This window comes from Tetrao urogallus (assembly GCF_951394365.1).
Source record: "Tetrao urogallus genome assembly, chromosome: 4".
Lineage (NCBI taxonomy): Eukaryota > Metazoa > Chordata > Aves > Galliformes > Phasianidae > Tetrao > Tetrao urogallus.
In genome coordinates, this window is record NC_136817.1 from 49637897 (window position 1) to 49654190 (window position 16294).

Consider the following 16294-nt stretch of genomic DNA (forward strand, 5'->3'; position numbering starts at 1 on the left):
TGAAGAAAGGGTTTGCTTAGCATCCCCAGGAGAAAGAAAAACAAAACAAAACAAAACAATTGTTCACATTCTTTAGGTCTGACCCGTGGCAAGGACATCGAAGGGTTAGATAACATCTAGTACTGACCATATGTAAGCTTTTAATGGTATAAACTACAGAGATTCAGACCAGCTGAACTCGAATTAAAATGCATGTGTAAAAAAAAAAATGTTGACAGGAGTCGGGGGCAGAAGACACTCAGACTAGCATGTGACGTTTTCTGTGAAGAGTAAGATGGTCCGAACGAGAAAAGCTACGGTCACAGTCTGGGCACTGAAAAGGTTTGATTCCCGTATGCTTGCGGAAATGCCGCGTTAGTTCATCAGAACGAGCGAACTTCCACGTGCATCCCTCCCAAGTGCATTTGTATGGTTTTTCACCTGAAGAAAGAAACAGAGAAACAGGCTTTAAGATACAAATACATCCGTTACTTGACAGGTTTATCCTCTTGCCCTGTCAAGTTTCATCATGTAGTTTTAAGCTTACTCGAAAAGCCTTCCACCAGCAACAGGCTGGCAGAGTGTTCTGCACTGTGCAATGTTAACAGATAAAAGAATTATTTCCTGCCACAACCTATTCTTGTTTTTGTCTCTCTGCTCCTCTTTCTGCTGTATTAGTGCTTGTTTTTCCTCACTAAGCCTAGAAGTGTGAAGGCTTAAGCATTTATTTGAGTATTTTCAAAACCAGGACCTCCTGTGGTAGATTAGTGGGGGAAAGGATTGGTGTTGTCAATCAGCACAGCTGGCAGAAATCTCATAGTTACCATCTCATAGTTACCTCTTACAATTACCAAAGTATGTATTAACTGTATCTCTGCCACAGATAGCTCAACTTAAAATCTTTCTTAATAACTCTTTCCTAATATTGGATTCTCATTCTATTTCACAGCATTGTGCAGCTAAATAGGTAAAGGTTTGGCTTGTGTAGAGATGTAAGATAGACATGAACTGCCTAATCTCACCTAAAAGCATCTCTCAGATTTGCAAAAATCTTGGCTGTACATACATTAATACATGCCATCAGTGTGCCACGATAAATCTCTCTGTGGAGAGCTGAGGTGGGGATAACGCCCACTCAGAAAAGAGCTCTACTAGACCATGGTTAGCATGTCCACATGAACCAGGTCTGTATGTATTTGGCACACAGTCCAGACTTTTGCAAACTGGCTACTCCCATGGAAGTCTCAGTCAAATTTAACAGTGATGTAAGAGGTGTGGTAGTGTAATGTGAACTGATTTGGTGCTTACAGGGTGTGCAGCATGAGTAATCTGCAAGCAATTGGACAGAAAATGAGCAAAGAGCCAGTGAATGTAAAGCATACAGAATGATCTTGCATTAGCTTACAGTCTCTTCTTACGGCTTTTTCCTGCTTCATTCCCTCTTTTGCTCAGCCTGTAATTATATTCAGAATACTGCCGAAACTGTTTTTTGTTTTTTATACCTGGTAAATAATATGAATTAAAATCATAATCTACAGTTTTACCAGAGACTTGATGAAAGAAAAACATAGCATGCTCAAACCTGTATGGGTTCTTCTGTGAGCCTTCAGATGGGAGCTTTTAGTGTAGACCTTGTTGCAGCCTTCATAATCGCACCGATGTATTCTGCGTTTTCTTTGCGTGTCTGGCGACTCCACTGGCAAAGGTCTCTTTCCTGGCTGAACTATAACCGAAGGGTGATTCCTGTTCAGTGTTAAAAATGAGAAACATTTAGCACAGCAAACCTCAGTTACTATGATCCATCACAGAGTCCCATATTCACTACTACGCTGTCTCTTGGCAAAAAGAACAGCATTACAGGCATGTCGAAAAATTCAAGAGGCTTCAACAAATTTCATGCATTCTAGCAGTAATAGTTGTAAGTATTCACTTACATTGTGGCACAATGTAGCCATTTCTACCAGCTTTTTTTAAACTTAGAAAGGAAAAAACCTCTCCAAATCCAGGCTTTCAGAAAAACCCAGGGTTTTTAATCTATGAGTTCACAGCGAACTTCTGTTTATTTATTTGCAGTTTTTCTTCTGCCTTAAAAGGCAGCTAATTGGCCTGTAATTGGAAACAGCTATTCCATACGATTAAAGGAATTGTATCTCCAGGCTTTCAAAGCAGAACTCAATCTTTATTGTTCCAGCCACTCCTTTACAGAGTAATTAAGAATTTCCTGTTTGGTGCTGGCAGGAGGGTGCGGCCTCCCTGTACCACTGACGTCAATTCCTAAAAGCAGAGTTTAGCCTGGGTGACACACCCACAGGATGTCTGAAGTTAGATCTCCACCTTCATAAACATCACTTTTCTCTTTGAAGCCCACAGGTACAAGGCAGGTAAGACATGGGGCGAGGGCCTACAGACCTCTATAAAAAATAAAGTATAAACATTTGTGCCTCCAAAAACCCATCCTAAAAGATGTAATACTCATAAACTACTGATATTTTAACAAGCTGACTGCAGAATTGGGCAGAACCTTGATTCTTTCTTCCATCTTAATGCTAGAAAAGGAGGTGACAGAACTGCAAGCAGCATTGCAAGTCCTGCAACCTCACAAAGCTGCATTTTCCAGCCAATCACCAGATCCATATTGATACTTCTGATGTATTTTTTAGCCTGTAGCTGAAGTTTAATACATAAAGTGCAGATACTTGTGCTCCCTGCGGTAAGACCAGCTCCTCCATCTGATAGAGAGAAGCTTTCTACGCTTCCACTCCTTCCTCTGTGACAGTGTTCCAAATTTCTTTACCAACGGATTTATATTAAAAATCACTATCTGAGGAGTCTTTGATACTTCAACCAAGTTCTTCTAGGGCTTGTTTTTCAGAAACTCTGCATGACTGCTTCTCATAGCAAAACTATAGGCATGTACAGGTCCTTTGGTAAAATGTAAAAAAGACATCAGGCACAGCAAAGAAAATTTTGTGCATAATTGAACAAGAAAAGTAGGAGATTAATTTCTATTAATCTCCACAGTAGCAAGGTGGAAATTACTGACGTGAGAAAAGTTTCACTCCGGTATTCTTCTGTTATTACAGCTACCAGCTTCAGACTGGGAGCCAAATTCTGCTCCATGGGTGTTTCTGCTACTGCTGATTGACATACTCTTCAAGTACACAATAAATCTGGCTAAAAATACTGTAATGGCAGGAAACCCCAGGCGATGATTTTAGACACAGATGTACACACTCTTCAATAAGAAAGGCAGGTTTTGAGCTTCTAATGACAAGCTTCTCTAAAGCAATGCTCAGTTTTAATGCAACTGCACACCAGTCTTTCTGGATAATATCTGACTTAGCACAGCAAGTAGACTTGGTTTTGGACATGGTAACAGCTGGAAAAATGGAGCAAAAGGCACTGACTGTATGTTGTTTGTGTTCATGACCTAAGAGTACATAAATAAAACGGTGAATATCCGTCTCTGTCTCATTTTCCCTTTGGAGGAAAGGAGGCTGCCAAGACTACAGAATGTTAACAATATTCAGATGTGGGGGAGGGGCACTTTAAAAAATGGTTTATATAATGTCAGAAATCAGAGGTAAAAACTAAACAACTGTCAATAATAAATCACAGCCCCTTCTTCAATTTCTTCTTATGCAAGATAGAAATCCATGCAATTCTCATCAGGTAAGCATCATTATTTAACAGTTACCTTCCAAAAATCATTTTACGATTTTAGCAAGATTTTTTCTTCTTTACCAGCAGATCACAGTGCACTGGAAGTGTAAGTTAGACTTCAACACTCATGCTTGCAAGAAAAAAGAACTAATCAGGCTTCTTATACTTGACAGATTTTTTTACTTTAAGTTTGATTTTGGAAACAATTGTACAGTTGCTTCACTTATCAAATGTGCTGGCAAGTCTTGAAATATCTACAGAAATGCCAGCAAAATTATGTACGTAATTCATCAGCCTAAAACCAAAGTTAATGTAAAATCAGTTACTTAAAAATGAAACTGAGAGACACATAAGTCTCTTTAATATAACCTCTCTCTGTCTGAATAGCATACTTTGGACAGCTGGAATCCAAGAAAAATGATAAGAAATTGTGTAATTAGACCTCATAATGCAGAGAGCGGCTGATGATGCTGTGAGACAACAGGAAATTTTACAGACGTTTAAGTCTCATCTTTTAACTTGAACGATTTGTCTATTTTTTTAAATAATAAAAAGCTAAAAGCTGCAACTGCTGTAGATGCTGCAGAATTTGAACTTGAAAGAGCTGAGCAAGAACTGCAGTTCTGCAGACTGCTGGGAAACAACGGAAGTCATTGCAACATAAGGACTGTGTCTCCATAAACAGAATGCTCCTGCATGGTCAAGCAGAGAAGATGCTTAGGAACAACATAACAGACAATGTACCAATGCTTCTTATACTTCTTGTTGAATGTTATACTCTTTGCTCAGCGGATGGATTTCCTGTGGAAACTGGTCTCACAGGGAAATAATTAATGCAAATCACTAATGCAGGTGACAAGTCTACAGAAGTCTCAGCCCAAGAGGAAGGGTGTGCTGTAAGTCAGGAACAGCCCTTGCTGGTCTGCTCTTATTCAAGAGGCCTAACAAGAGACAAAGGTGAAGCACAGCGTTTGGTTGCCCTAACCCTGCAGAAGTTAGGTCCAAGTACAGACAGACCTGGCTGCTGTGAGTGGAAAGCTCTTAGGGAAGTTAAGTATCCATCTGGTAAACATGGATATTTACAGTTTTCTTGTAATAGAACAAGCAAGCTTACTTCTAAATAAACAGCATACTGTCTACAAAAACTAGCTGGCAACGAGTTCACTGCACACGAAATGCCACACCAGTAGACAGCGTGCAAGTCCAGAGCAATGCCTGCTGAAAGGTGAGCCAGGACTTGGACAGTCCCATGGTTTTGGTAAGCTGGCCTAATTCTCCAAATGGAAACAGTAGATGGAAGCATAGCCATGGTCCATCAGGTACTGCCTAAGAATGTTTCCATCAACATCAAAAAGTTTCTTCCCAGACCTCATTTCTTCTGCCTAGCCCCTGCTCTGCCTTCTACTGTTTTAAACCTGGACAGATCAGCAGTGATCTCAGTAACAGCTGTATCAGTACTTGCCTGGAAACAAGTGGCTGAGGGGGAAGAGAGAGACCTTCAGGAACTACTTAAACTGCAAATCCCAAAACACTGGCCTCAGGTAAGCAAGGAACTTCAGTGGATAGACAAAGAACTTGTACACCTGAGGGTTTTCTTTCCACTGAATTGCCAACTTGAATGATTTGTCTATTTTTTTAAATAATAAAAAGCTAAAAGCTGCAACTGCTGTAGTTGCTGCAGAATTTGAACTTGAAAGAGCTGAGCAGACTGCTGGGAAACAACGGAAGTCATTGCAACATAAGGACTCTGTCTTCCCTTGGGAGTTACTTCTCAAGGGTGAAGAGGCCCAGGAAGCCTGGACGCTCCTCAAGACAGAAATCTTAAAGGCACAAGAACAAGCTGTCCCTGAGTGCAGTAAGGCAAGCCGTAGGGGAAGACAACCAGTGTGGATGAGCCGGGAACTACTGCTGAGACTCAGGCAGAAAAAGAGAGTCTATGTCCTCTGGAAGAAGGGACAGGCTACTTGGGGAGATTACGAAGAAGTAGCTAAGGTATGCAGGGAGGAAGTTAGGAAGGTGAAAGCCCAACTTGAACTCAGGTTGGCCACTGCATTAAAAGACAATAAAAAATCCTTTTATAAATATATTAACGGCAAAAGAAGAATCAAAGATAATTCTCATCCTACACTTGATGCAGCAGGGAATGTGGCCACTGAGGACAAAGAGAGGGCTGAGGCCCTCAATGCCTTCTTTACATTTGCCTTTAATAGCCAGATCAGTTATCCTCTGGGCTTTTTATGCCCTGATCTGCAAGTCTGGGACGCTGCTCAGAATATGCCCCCAGCGATTCAGGTGGAGACAGTCAGAGAGCTTCTCCTCCATCTGGACTGTCGCAAGTCCATGGGACCGGATGGGCTGCACCCTTGGGTGCAGAGGGAGCTGGCAGGGGTGATGGAGAGTGGCTAAGCCCCTCTCAGCCATCTATCAGTGCTCCTGGTTGACTGATGAGGTCCCAGAGGATTGGAGGCTTGCTGATGTTGACTCCCATCTTCAAGAAGGGCCATAAGGAGGATCCGGGGAACTATAGGCCTGTTAGCCTGACCTCGGTATCAGGGAAAGTTATGGAGCAAATCATCTTGGATGAGATTGCACGGCATGTGCGTGGTGTCCAGGGGATCAGGCCCAGCCAGCATGGATTCATGAAAGGCAGGTGGTACTTGACCAACCTCATCTCCTTCTATGACTGGGTGACTAGTATGATAGATGAGGGAAGGGCCGTTGATATAGTCTATTCAGCAAAGCCTTTGACAAGGTCCCTCACAGGCTTCTTCTGGGGAAACTGGCTGCCTGTGGCCTGGATAGGTGCACCCTTCTTTGGGTAAGGAACTGGCTAGAGGGCTGTGCCCAGCGGGTAGTGATTAATGGAGTTAAGTCCAGCTGGTGACCTGTTACGAGTGGTGTCCCCCAGGGGTCGGTACTGGGGCCCATCTTGTTTAATAACTTTATTGATGACCTAGATGAGGGGATTGAGTGCACCCTCAGTAAGTTTGCAGATGACACCAAGCTGGGAGGTGGTGTCGATCTGCCTGAGGGCAGGGAGGCCCTTCAGAGGGATTTTGACAGGCTGGATCGCTGGGCTGAGGTGAATGGGATGAGGTTCAACAAGGCCAAGTGTCAGGTCCTGCACTTTGGGCACAACAACCCCATGCAGCGGTATAGGCTTGGGGATGAGTGGCTGGATGAGTGTGAAGAAGAGAAGGACCTGGGGGTGTTGGCTGATGCTCGGCTGAACATGAGCTGACACTGTGCCCAGGTGGCCAAGAGGGCCAACGGCATCCTGGCCTGCATTAGAAATAGTGTGGCCAGCAGGAGCAGGGAGGTGATCATCCCCCTCTACTCAGCACTGGTGAGACCGCACCTCAAGTACTGCGTTCACTTTTGGGCTCCTCACTACAGGAAAGACATTGAGGTCCTGGAGCGTGTCCAGAGAAGGGCAACAAAACTGGTGAGGGGTCTGGAGCACAAACCTTATGAGGAGCGGCTGAGGGAGCTGGGATTGTTCAGTCTGGAGAAGAGGAGGCTCAGGGGAGAACCTCACTGCAATCTACAACCTCCTGAAGGGAGGTTGTGGTGAAGAGGGATTTGGCCTCTTCTCCCAGGCAACGAACAGGACACGGGGAAATGGCCGTAAGTTGTATCAGAGGAGGTTTGGGTTGGACATAAGGAAGAACTTTTTCTCTCACAGACTGGTCAGGCACTGGAATGGCTGCCAGGGAGGTGGTAGAGTTGCCGTCCCTGGCAGTGTTCAAGAGGTGTCTGGATGACGTGCTGCGTGATGTGGTTTAGTGCTTGTGGTGGCAATGGTGATGAGGAGACGGTTTAACTAGATGATCTTATAGGTTGTTTCCAACCTTGTGATTCTATGATTGTATGATTCTAACATTTTTTAGAAGATGAAGAGGTCCACCAAGTAAGTCACAGGAATATTTTTAAGGAAGGGTATTTTAGATAGTATAAATACTGAGATCAGTATTAAATGTTTTTGAAATATTTTTCTAGTTTGTTGCTGGTTTTACATAAAGATATCACTAGCTTATTGCAGTTCCACATCCAGTGAATTGTAGGATTGGAACCAACATTACTTTAGAAATGTGGTTGCTATGTAGAAATACACATCTATGTATGATGAAAGAGAGCAAAAGCTGAAACTGCATCTCACAATGGGGAGAAAGTTTTTCTGGATTTTATTATAAGCACAGCAACTTTCTATCTCGTTCCTTAAAATTAGTTAAATATTGCACTGAACTGCATTTCGTTACTTTGCTGATTTGGGAACTACTGTTAAATTACTTACTCTTGCAGCATTACTTCCTGGGGAGACAATGAGGTCATTGGAGGTGACATTCGTTCAGGATAGAAGTCAGTCTTCGCTGGTTCGCTTCCCGGTTCTACTTTAATTGCTTTCTTCAGAGCAGGCTTCTCGAAGGACTCAATAACAGGCACTGTGTGGGGGAAGGTCAGAGATGGAAGACAACATATCAAAAACATGAAGAGCCACATAAATAAAAGATACACCTAAGAATCTGTAGTTAATACTAAAACTGGAAGGTTTTGTATTTCTGTCCTGATGAACTATGATGAAAAGAATTTCAATTCACTTTTTCATCAGTTCAAATCTCAGTAGATCTACCATGACAAACAACTTTTACGCACGTTTTAAGTGCAACTGAATGCAACCCTGCTAAGTTTCATGAAATATTTACATAGTGAATTATACGTGTATAATTAGTGTATTTTAGAAAATGGATATATAGTCATTTTCCCAGTACGAGAGGACAAAAAACACAACTCTGACAGCACCAACCTTGCATGCTGCTTGGACTTTCCATTTCATCTGTAAGGACTGTAGATACCATGATGGGCTGCTGGAGATGGGGAGCATACATGAAAGGAACTGGCTGGACAACAACAGGCTGAATGACCGGGAGTATCCCAGGGCTTCTCAGTCCGTGGCGGGAAAGAGCAGCAGCCATTACAGGAGGGATTGTTATAGGCATGGATAACGGCTGTACTCCTGGAGGTGATGGTGTGAATTTACTGATGGGAGAGCTGGGTGAGGACAGAGTCAATCCAGGGGAAGTTCTCCTATGCACAGTCTGAAATTTTAAAGGTGAAGGAGAACTGCCAGCCGAAGGCGGTGAGCTTCGCTTGTTCACTGTAAGGTCTACTGGCTCCATCTGGATTCCATTCGACAGTCTGTCAGGGTTTGAGTAGAATTTATTGTGCAACATGCTTGGTGCAGAATAAATGACGCTGTATTTGTTTGGCTTCATTTGGTCCATGTAATTGGATGGGTATGACTGTCAGAAAAAGCAGAAAAAAATAAAGAAAAACAAATAATGAACCAACACGCATAAAATTACTGCTGAAAAAGAACAATGGCTAATAAACTGAGGCAAGATGAAGGTTTTCAGAAAGCATTTCAATATATTTTCTAAACAAAAGTGAATGAAATAAAACATCAAATTTCACTTGAAGGAAGCTACTCACATACAAAGTCACTGTTTCAGAAGCAACGCAGATGATGAAAACAGATCATCAAAGCTTATTCAACAACTTTCTCCTCACCACAATACTGCTTTTGATGTACTATTCCTGCTGCTTATGGAAGTCAGCAGTTCTCTTCACGGGAGCATTTAAAATCCAAAACTAATCCTAACCTGCATAATAATCTCCACATTTCAGTAAAAATAGTTTTTGCAAACCACGAGGTATTAACATTCATTGCAGAATACAGTATTATTAAACAACTATCCAGATCAACTTTACATTTTAAAAGTGTTTAAAACTGTGGTTGTTTACTAAATAATGTGAATATAACAGATGGTATAAAATCACCATGTATCTACACAAACATTTAGGTAACTTTTCAAAACATTTCTTCTTAGAGAGAAAACTTCTAGCAGTACGTCTCTCAGTTTGCCTCTGTTTCCCTTGTAAAGGACATTTATCTGATTGTAACTGTCAATGTTAACCACAGGTATTACTGCAAAATGACACCAATGTGTTTTTTTCTTTCCAGTTGTTTTTTGAAACAGTGAGTTCAGAAAACATTATTTTTTCCTGCTATATTCATGTATTGTGATGAGAATCAACAAAACTGATTCCACAAAATACCTGTAACTAACACTATTTTCAAATAAAACAGCACAAATAAATTGATCTTCAAACAGTACATAATACATCAAAATGTTGAAACTTAATTTAATTCATCTTTTTATGACTTACAAATTCAATTCATGTATGTGTTCATCTTTCATGGTAATTGGCTCTGCAGAATTCTGTAAAAATGCCATTACTGCACACAATGCTGGGTAATACAAGCTCTGAGGGTATGCCACCACTACTGTGTCAAGCAACACTGAATTTATTTGAATTCTAAAAGATGAAGACCACAGAATACTGATAGGGATTAAAACTTGATGATATTTAGTGTCAACCAACTACTGATCAAGTTATGAGCACAGGCAAAAAATACCACTCTAAACGGATAAATGACCGCAAATACGTCTGTTAAAATTACGGCTGTTGGTCCACAGTTCAGAGTCTACTCTGCTTCAGTGACCTGTGTAAGTTTTGAACCACGGTACATCAGTGTATTTACAGTTCTGCAAGTTTGTCAAAGACGATCACATAGGAAAATCTACTTTGTTTTACAAAGCATGTCCACATTCAGGTGAATGTGCACTTTCATTCCACTGAAGTCCTCTTATATTTCAGTAACAGCTGCCTGAAAATAACAAACTCCTGTGACTTACAGAGCTCTGTGTACCACAGCACGCATGAATTCATTCACAATGGAGCCTTACAGATCTTGCACAAGTGCACTCCTCTGAACCCTACAGCTTAGAAAGTTGCAAGAATACTAGAAAGGAAAAAGACTGTGTCGTCTAAATCTTCAGGAATGTTTCTGGTCACTGAACGGATTAAAGAACAAAGCATTTCCAAGCTGTAACCTTACTGGTTAACCAGTCAACCTCTTTCAGTTCTTTAACACTAAACGTCTGTTGAAAAGCTAACAAACCGTTAAAGTATTGTGCAGAGACCTGTAAACTGGAAAGGTTAAGTAAAATACATTTACATGAGCAAGAAATACTTTCGAAGAATTGGGGAGAAGATAACTATATTTTAAAAGGGACTATTTTAGGGACTTGGCATTATCCTGCATGCCTTGCATTATTTTCCATAGGAAGTTTCCATTGTTGTCATTAATCTGGCACAGATTTAACATCAGCTATTTCTTGTGGCAGTTGGGGGAAGCTGAATCATTTTTCTAAACTTTCCTTCTGCAGAGGTTTTAACTGTCATATCATGCTTCTACCCGAAGAGTAGATAAAGTTGTGATAGAAAAATGTGGTGCAACAAATTATTTTTGTTATTATTATAAAAAATATTGTTATTACAATATTATTTTATTACTGCTGTTGTAAAGATTGTCACAAACTAAAGAAGCAAAAAGATGTCTCTTGTACATCCAAGAACAAAAAAAAACAAATAAGAATTTATTGAATTGATTTGTTCACATAATTATTTACAGTACGTGTATGTGCTGCATACAAAAATGGTGCTGACTACAGAAAAGGTGAAAAAGACAAAAAGAGCACTTGAAGTGGTACTTCTGTTGTCAATCACAGCCTACTTGGAATGCACTTTTGCACTTTCTACTATGAAGCATACTTGAAATACTGTTAGTTTGCGGTAGGTCACACTCAGATCCATCTTCCTGCTGGCCTTAAAGTTAAGCTTCCTGCATCTTCTAGCAAAGCAAAGCTCCAGTTTCCATCTCCTTGGGACTCAGCAATTGCCTTTAGATTTGTTCAGATTTGGTTGGTCACTTTCTTAGCCAGGGAAGTAAACCCCTCTGGGGATATGGGATGGGAGATTAAGAAAGATTTCAGTTTCCCTCTGTAAACTGGGAGCTTTGACAACAGCAAACAAGAAAAGCCTGACGACAACTGTGTTGTTTTCTAAATGTCACCGACTGCAGTAACCAAGAGTGTATTTAATGCACAGCAAGAGCAGTCTTTTCTCACCAATCCTAGAACTTCCCCCTGGGACCACAGCTTGTTCTGGATGAATGTAAAAGCTGTAATGAATGACTCTGTTTAACCACAGCCCAGAGCAGAACCTGCCTGGCTAAAGCTGCACAGACAGCACTGCTGAAGTCAGCAGATCAAGTGACAATTACACAGCAAGGAGAACAGTTAACCCTGTCTTAATCAGACTTTGTAGGAATGTCCTAAAGCATTTATGAAAGGCAGGAAGGGGGAGAGAAGGGAAAGAGACTTCTGTTTCTCTCCACCCATGAGCACTGCCTGGTGTGTTGTGTTCATCACTCACCACCACTGAGCTCACCTTCCTGATCAGATCCTGACCAAATCTGCAACAGCACAAAGTATCTTATATTGAAAATATGAAACACTTAGTACCCACGTGAATTATTCTTGTGGAACAATGTAAAACTTAAAAAAAGGTATTATTGCTCAGTCTGCACAAAATATTTAAGCTGATATATTTAACACATTTTCCTTGGATTTCTACTGTAATTAAGAGCGTATGTCCTTCAGCACGACTTGGATTAAGAATACCCAACAAATTCTCACTTCTCAACAAATTCTGCTGTTACTGAAAGTCTCGGCAAAGAATTGTATATTACTACAGCAGCTCACTATTAAGCTACTATTAAGAGTAGTAATTCAAGGTGTATTCCTGTACAGTCTCTATTATATAGGTCTTTTTGATGTTTGCTATGATCACTTTCCCTCTTGGACCTCACTAAGCAGTTCATTTCCCTATTGTTGCTGTTTGTTCAACTTAACTCACAAAGAAACTGCAACATAAGTTACAGCAATTCCTAATATTCTTGAATTGTTGTTCAAAAATATCCTTATGTTCATACAATCAAGTTAGCAGTTCCAAAAAGAGAAGTCAAGTTCCTCTTGACAATCTATTCAGAAAAAAAAAGATCAGTTGAACACAACGAAAGCACTCATCACTCCCCAGAAGACTGCTGCTTCCATAAAGAGACATTATGAAGCACTAGCCTAACAGAGTTTGCTAAACTCTTATTAAACTGCCTATACTATTGAAACATTGTATAGGATAACAAATCCTATGTTTTACAAATTACATACCCTTATGAATTTAACTGCAATCTTGCTAGGCTCTTTCAAAACCAGGAACAGATGAAGAACCTGCTTACACCCTTACACAAGTTGTCAAATTGGTACCATAGAAGAGGAAAAACAGGGTCTAATCCAAATAGTAGCTAATACATGAAAAAGCACACTAGTGGACTAGCTAAGTAACACGCATTACCGTAAGACCTCAGTCCCTCATGCTGCACATAGCACTTTGCCTTAAAAAGGAATGAAATGTGTTTTTTTCAACTGATGAAGAGGAAGAAAAATCCTGTTTTTCAATTCAAAGATGTTTATACACAAAAAGTGACTCCTTTCTCTAAACAATTACTGGTACTTATCCAAATGCTTAAAAAGTCCTCACAGAAAACATTTAGGTACGATTCGGATAACTGCCACTATTTCTTTAAGAACTATCATAAAATCTGCTTGGTAATTCAATTCAATAAGCAGTACAGGCTGTTGGTAGAGTGATGAAATAGTGTGGGTGCAAGCTTCAGCCATTTGAGAAGCATAGTTAATCCTTTCAGCCACACGCCCTGAAATACAGTGGTGCCAAAGCTATAATTTGTTTCCCTCTCCCACCCCAACTAATGGGATTCTTTAAAGGCAGCTTTTATAGCCACAGACAGTGTATGTTCGGGTAAAATATTCAATAATTCACAAAAGGTTTCATTGAGTTTGACCTCTAACGATACTATCAGAATGACAGACAGAATAAAAATATATCCTGATTTTAAATCTACAGGTTATATCAACCCACAGTATACCCTGTGTTCCAGAAACAAAACCACCACTGCTGTAACAGTTTGTCTTCCCTTCTACCACCTCAAATGATGTTCAACAACACTCACATTCTTGGGAATGCCTGTCCTATGTTCTCCCCCTGCCTCACCTTTAAAGGTGCTTCCAGAGCAGTTTCTGCTGGGCTGCAAGGTTCAGAGGAAGCTGTGCAACTAAACAGCACCAGGGAAGCCAGAAGGGCCTCAAGGGCTTGTGGCTCAGCAGCCTGTGAGCCTACAGAAGTTGAAACAAACACCCCTCAGACTGAGGAAGAACTGAGTGATCTGCATGAGGGAACCCACACTCAAACAACTTCCTTTTGTTTCAGGTAAGTTTCACGATCCTTGTTTTCCTACTTTCATTTTGCATTATGCATTCTAGCATTATGCAGTAACTAAGAGGAAGGTATACATATTTGGTAAAACATTGGCCACTGCAGAACCTCTGCTGTGAAATGAAGGCAGATGTGTACAAAAGAACAGCACAAGGTATCTCTAAGGATACTGTCACTTATTTATTAACACTTTTATTGCAGAAGTGGCTCACTTTCTGCCTCTGACAAATGCCACAGAACATCCTTAGATAATAACAGAGAATCATCGCTGATCTGAACAAGGACATGCAATAACTGTGTGATCCAAGTCACAGATCAAGTGGTCAATACTAAGGCTCTTCCTTGACCCAAATATTTGGAATTTGTCAATACATTTACACCCAATAGGCCAACTATTTGTCTATCATTGCTTAAAAGTAAATAAATCCCATGAAGGTCAAACTTGAAATTTAAAATGCATATAAATTTAACTTTCAGAAAGCGTCATTAGCAGCGCCGAAGAAATTAGAGTGCTCTCAGATGCACTCAATGTGGTGGCGATTATTCTACATTTCACATAAAAAGTAAGCAAACCATATACTGAGAGATGCCACTTAGAGCATGAATTTAACGCACGCTAATTTATGTATACTGACTTCTCACTGTTAATCGATCAGCCTTTCTAAGGTGCAGCTTCATATCACACTTAATCTGATCTTATTGCAGCCTGCTGATGAAAGGATAGGTCCTATTCCCTCCTCTCTGTCCTCACTCTAGCACTGAGCAGCCATAGAGTGAACCTGATTTGACCAAAAGAAGGATATCTTTGGTGGGTTAGCAATTCTAACCATTCAATCACCACAGTTCCCTGTGTCCCTTCTCAGCTATGCTTTCCTCCTGCTCTTGTTTATTTATGCTGAGCTGGTGCAATACAGCAAGCCAATGGAAAATTACAACAAAAAAGCCAGGCCTCCCTTTCTTTTTCCCCATTTCTCCTCCACTGCTCTGTTTCTCATCTGATCACATGGTAAGGGAGAGAATTAATCCAGTTTACCCAGGAAAAAAGTGGGGTTTGTTTTTTTTTTTGGTAAGGGTTTTTCTGTTGGTTAAAGCACTGAGTTACTCCCTGGCATGCGTGGTCAAGACCAGAAGAGAAAAAGAGAAGAGGATGGTGAGAAGCTGCTCATTTAGTTCAAAGGTGTAACACTGACACCACAGGTTCTTTCCAATTCACTCTGAAGTCTGGCAGCTTAATTTTCATCCACTTCCATCAACAGCATGACCTGAAGTGATTACATTAGCACTGTGTGGGTGAGGAGTTCTTGGATGTTCTCTCCTTTGCTCTGTGGATGGGAACATCAGCAGAAGTAAAGGCAGAGGTCATTTAGGGGCAATAGATTCATGAAGCATAGCAGAAATGTGAACCCAGTTGACCTAAAACCAGAATACAGTTTTACAGCTTTTTGTAGGGTAGTACAAAGCCTAGAAAAATCCTGGTTTAATTGTACAGATGGAAAAACTTTAGAATCATTATAATGGCTAGAATATCTTAAAAGTCTTACCACTGAAATGGGGTCCATGGCTTCTTGCTTGATAGGGACTGGATCAAACATTAGCATCTTCTTTATTCACCTCTTCTAATGCCTGTGATGTCCTGTCCTACAAAGGAAAGACAATGTGTTAGAAAGCTGCAGGAAAGACCCACTTCAGCTTTCTGAACTGGAGACAACTTAATGTTTTGCCAGATAAACATCTGCATTTGTTAATCTCTAGCATAACTTCTTAAATATCTAACAAAGCTTCATTTAAAATATTTCTGTTAGGTTTATTCTTTCCCAATTGCCGTTAAAAAAAAAAGGGACATCTGCTCACATTAATGAAAGTTAATGTGAAATTTTCTTGTTCATGTCAGCATATCAAGTTTCATTCTCATCTTTCATTATTTGTCAATGTATAAATGCATCACAGTTTATACAATGGATTTCTCATCATCATTATAGCTTCAGATTAATCTTGTACAGTTGGTAACATAGTGAACTGATTCTGAAGCAGATCTCTTTCCTAAGAGTCCTGACAGAAAAGCCAAAATCTTCATGTGCAGTGACACTGAATCAATGCAAAAAAAAGAAGACGAAACATCAGAACTAATTTGGAGACATACATTCCAAATGCTGCAATGACTTAACATTATACTTAATATCTAAGTTATTTTCCTACAATAATAAATTTACTGACAATTCAACAATCGTTGGATGCACTCTGCAGTTTTGGTTGTGGGCTTTTTTCCTACAGTGCGTTCAACATTACTTTTCCAATTCTACTTTATCTCAAACTGCCTGAAAAAGAAGCATTTAGCTTCTCACAGCGTATCACCACGTAACTACCAGGTTACACATCTTTCATGGTCAGCTTGGAA

At 40.4% G+C, this 16294-nt stretch overlaps 1 protein-coding gene across 1 annotated transcript; it reads right to left on the bottom strand.

Moving 5' to 3' along the window:
- Positions 1-238: 238 nt before the first annotated feature.
- Positions 239-15497, bottom strand: KLF3 (KLF transcription factor 3; the record flags this gene model as incomplete). The annotated part of the gene is made up of 5 exons (XM_079534749.1): positions 239-420; positions 1562-1722; positions 7937-8084; positions 8447-8942; positions 15441-15497. 5 exons carry the CDS (start codon positions 15495-15497, stop codon positions 239-241), a joined length of 1044 nt encoding a protein of 347 aa, XP_079390875.1.
- Between the last annotated feature and the right edge of the window lie 797 nt (positions 15498-16294).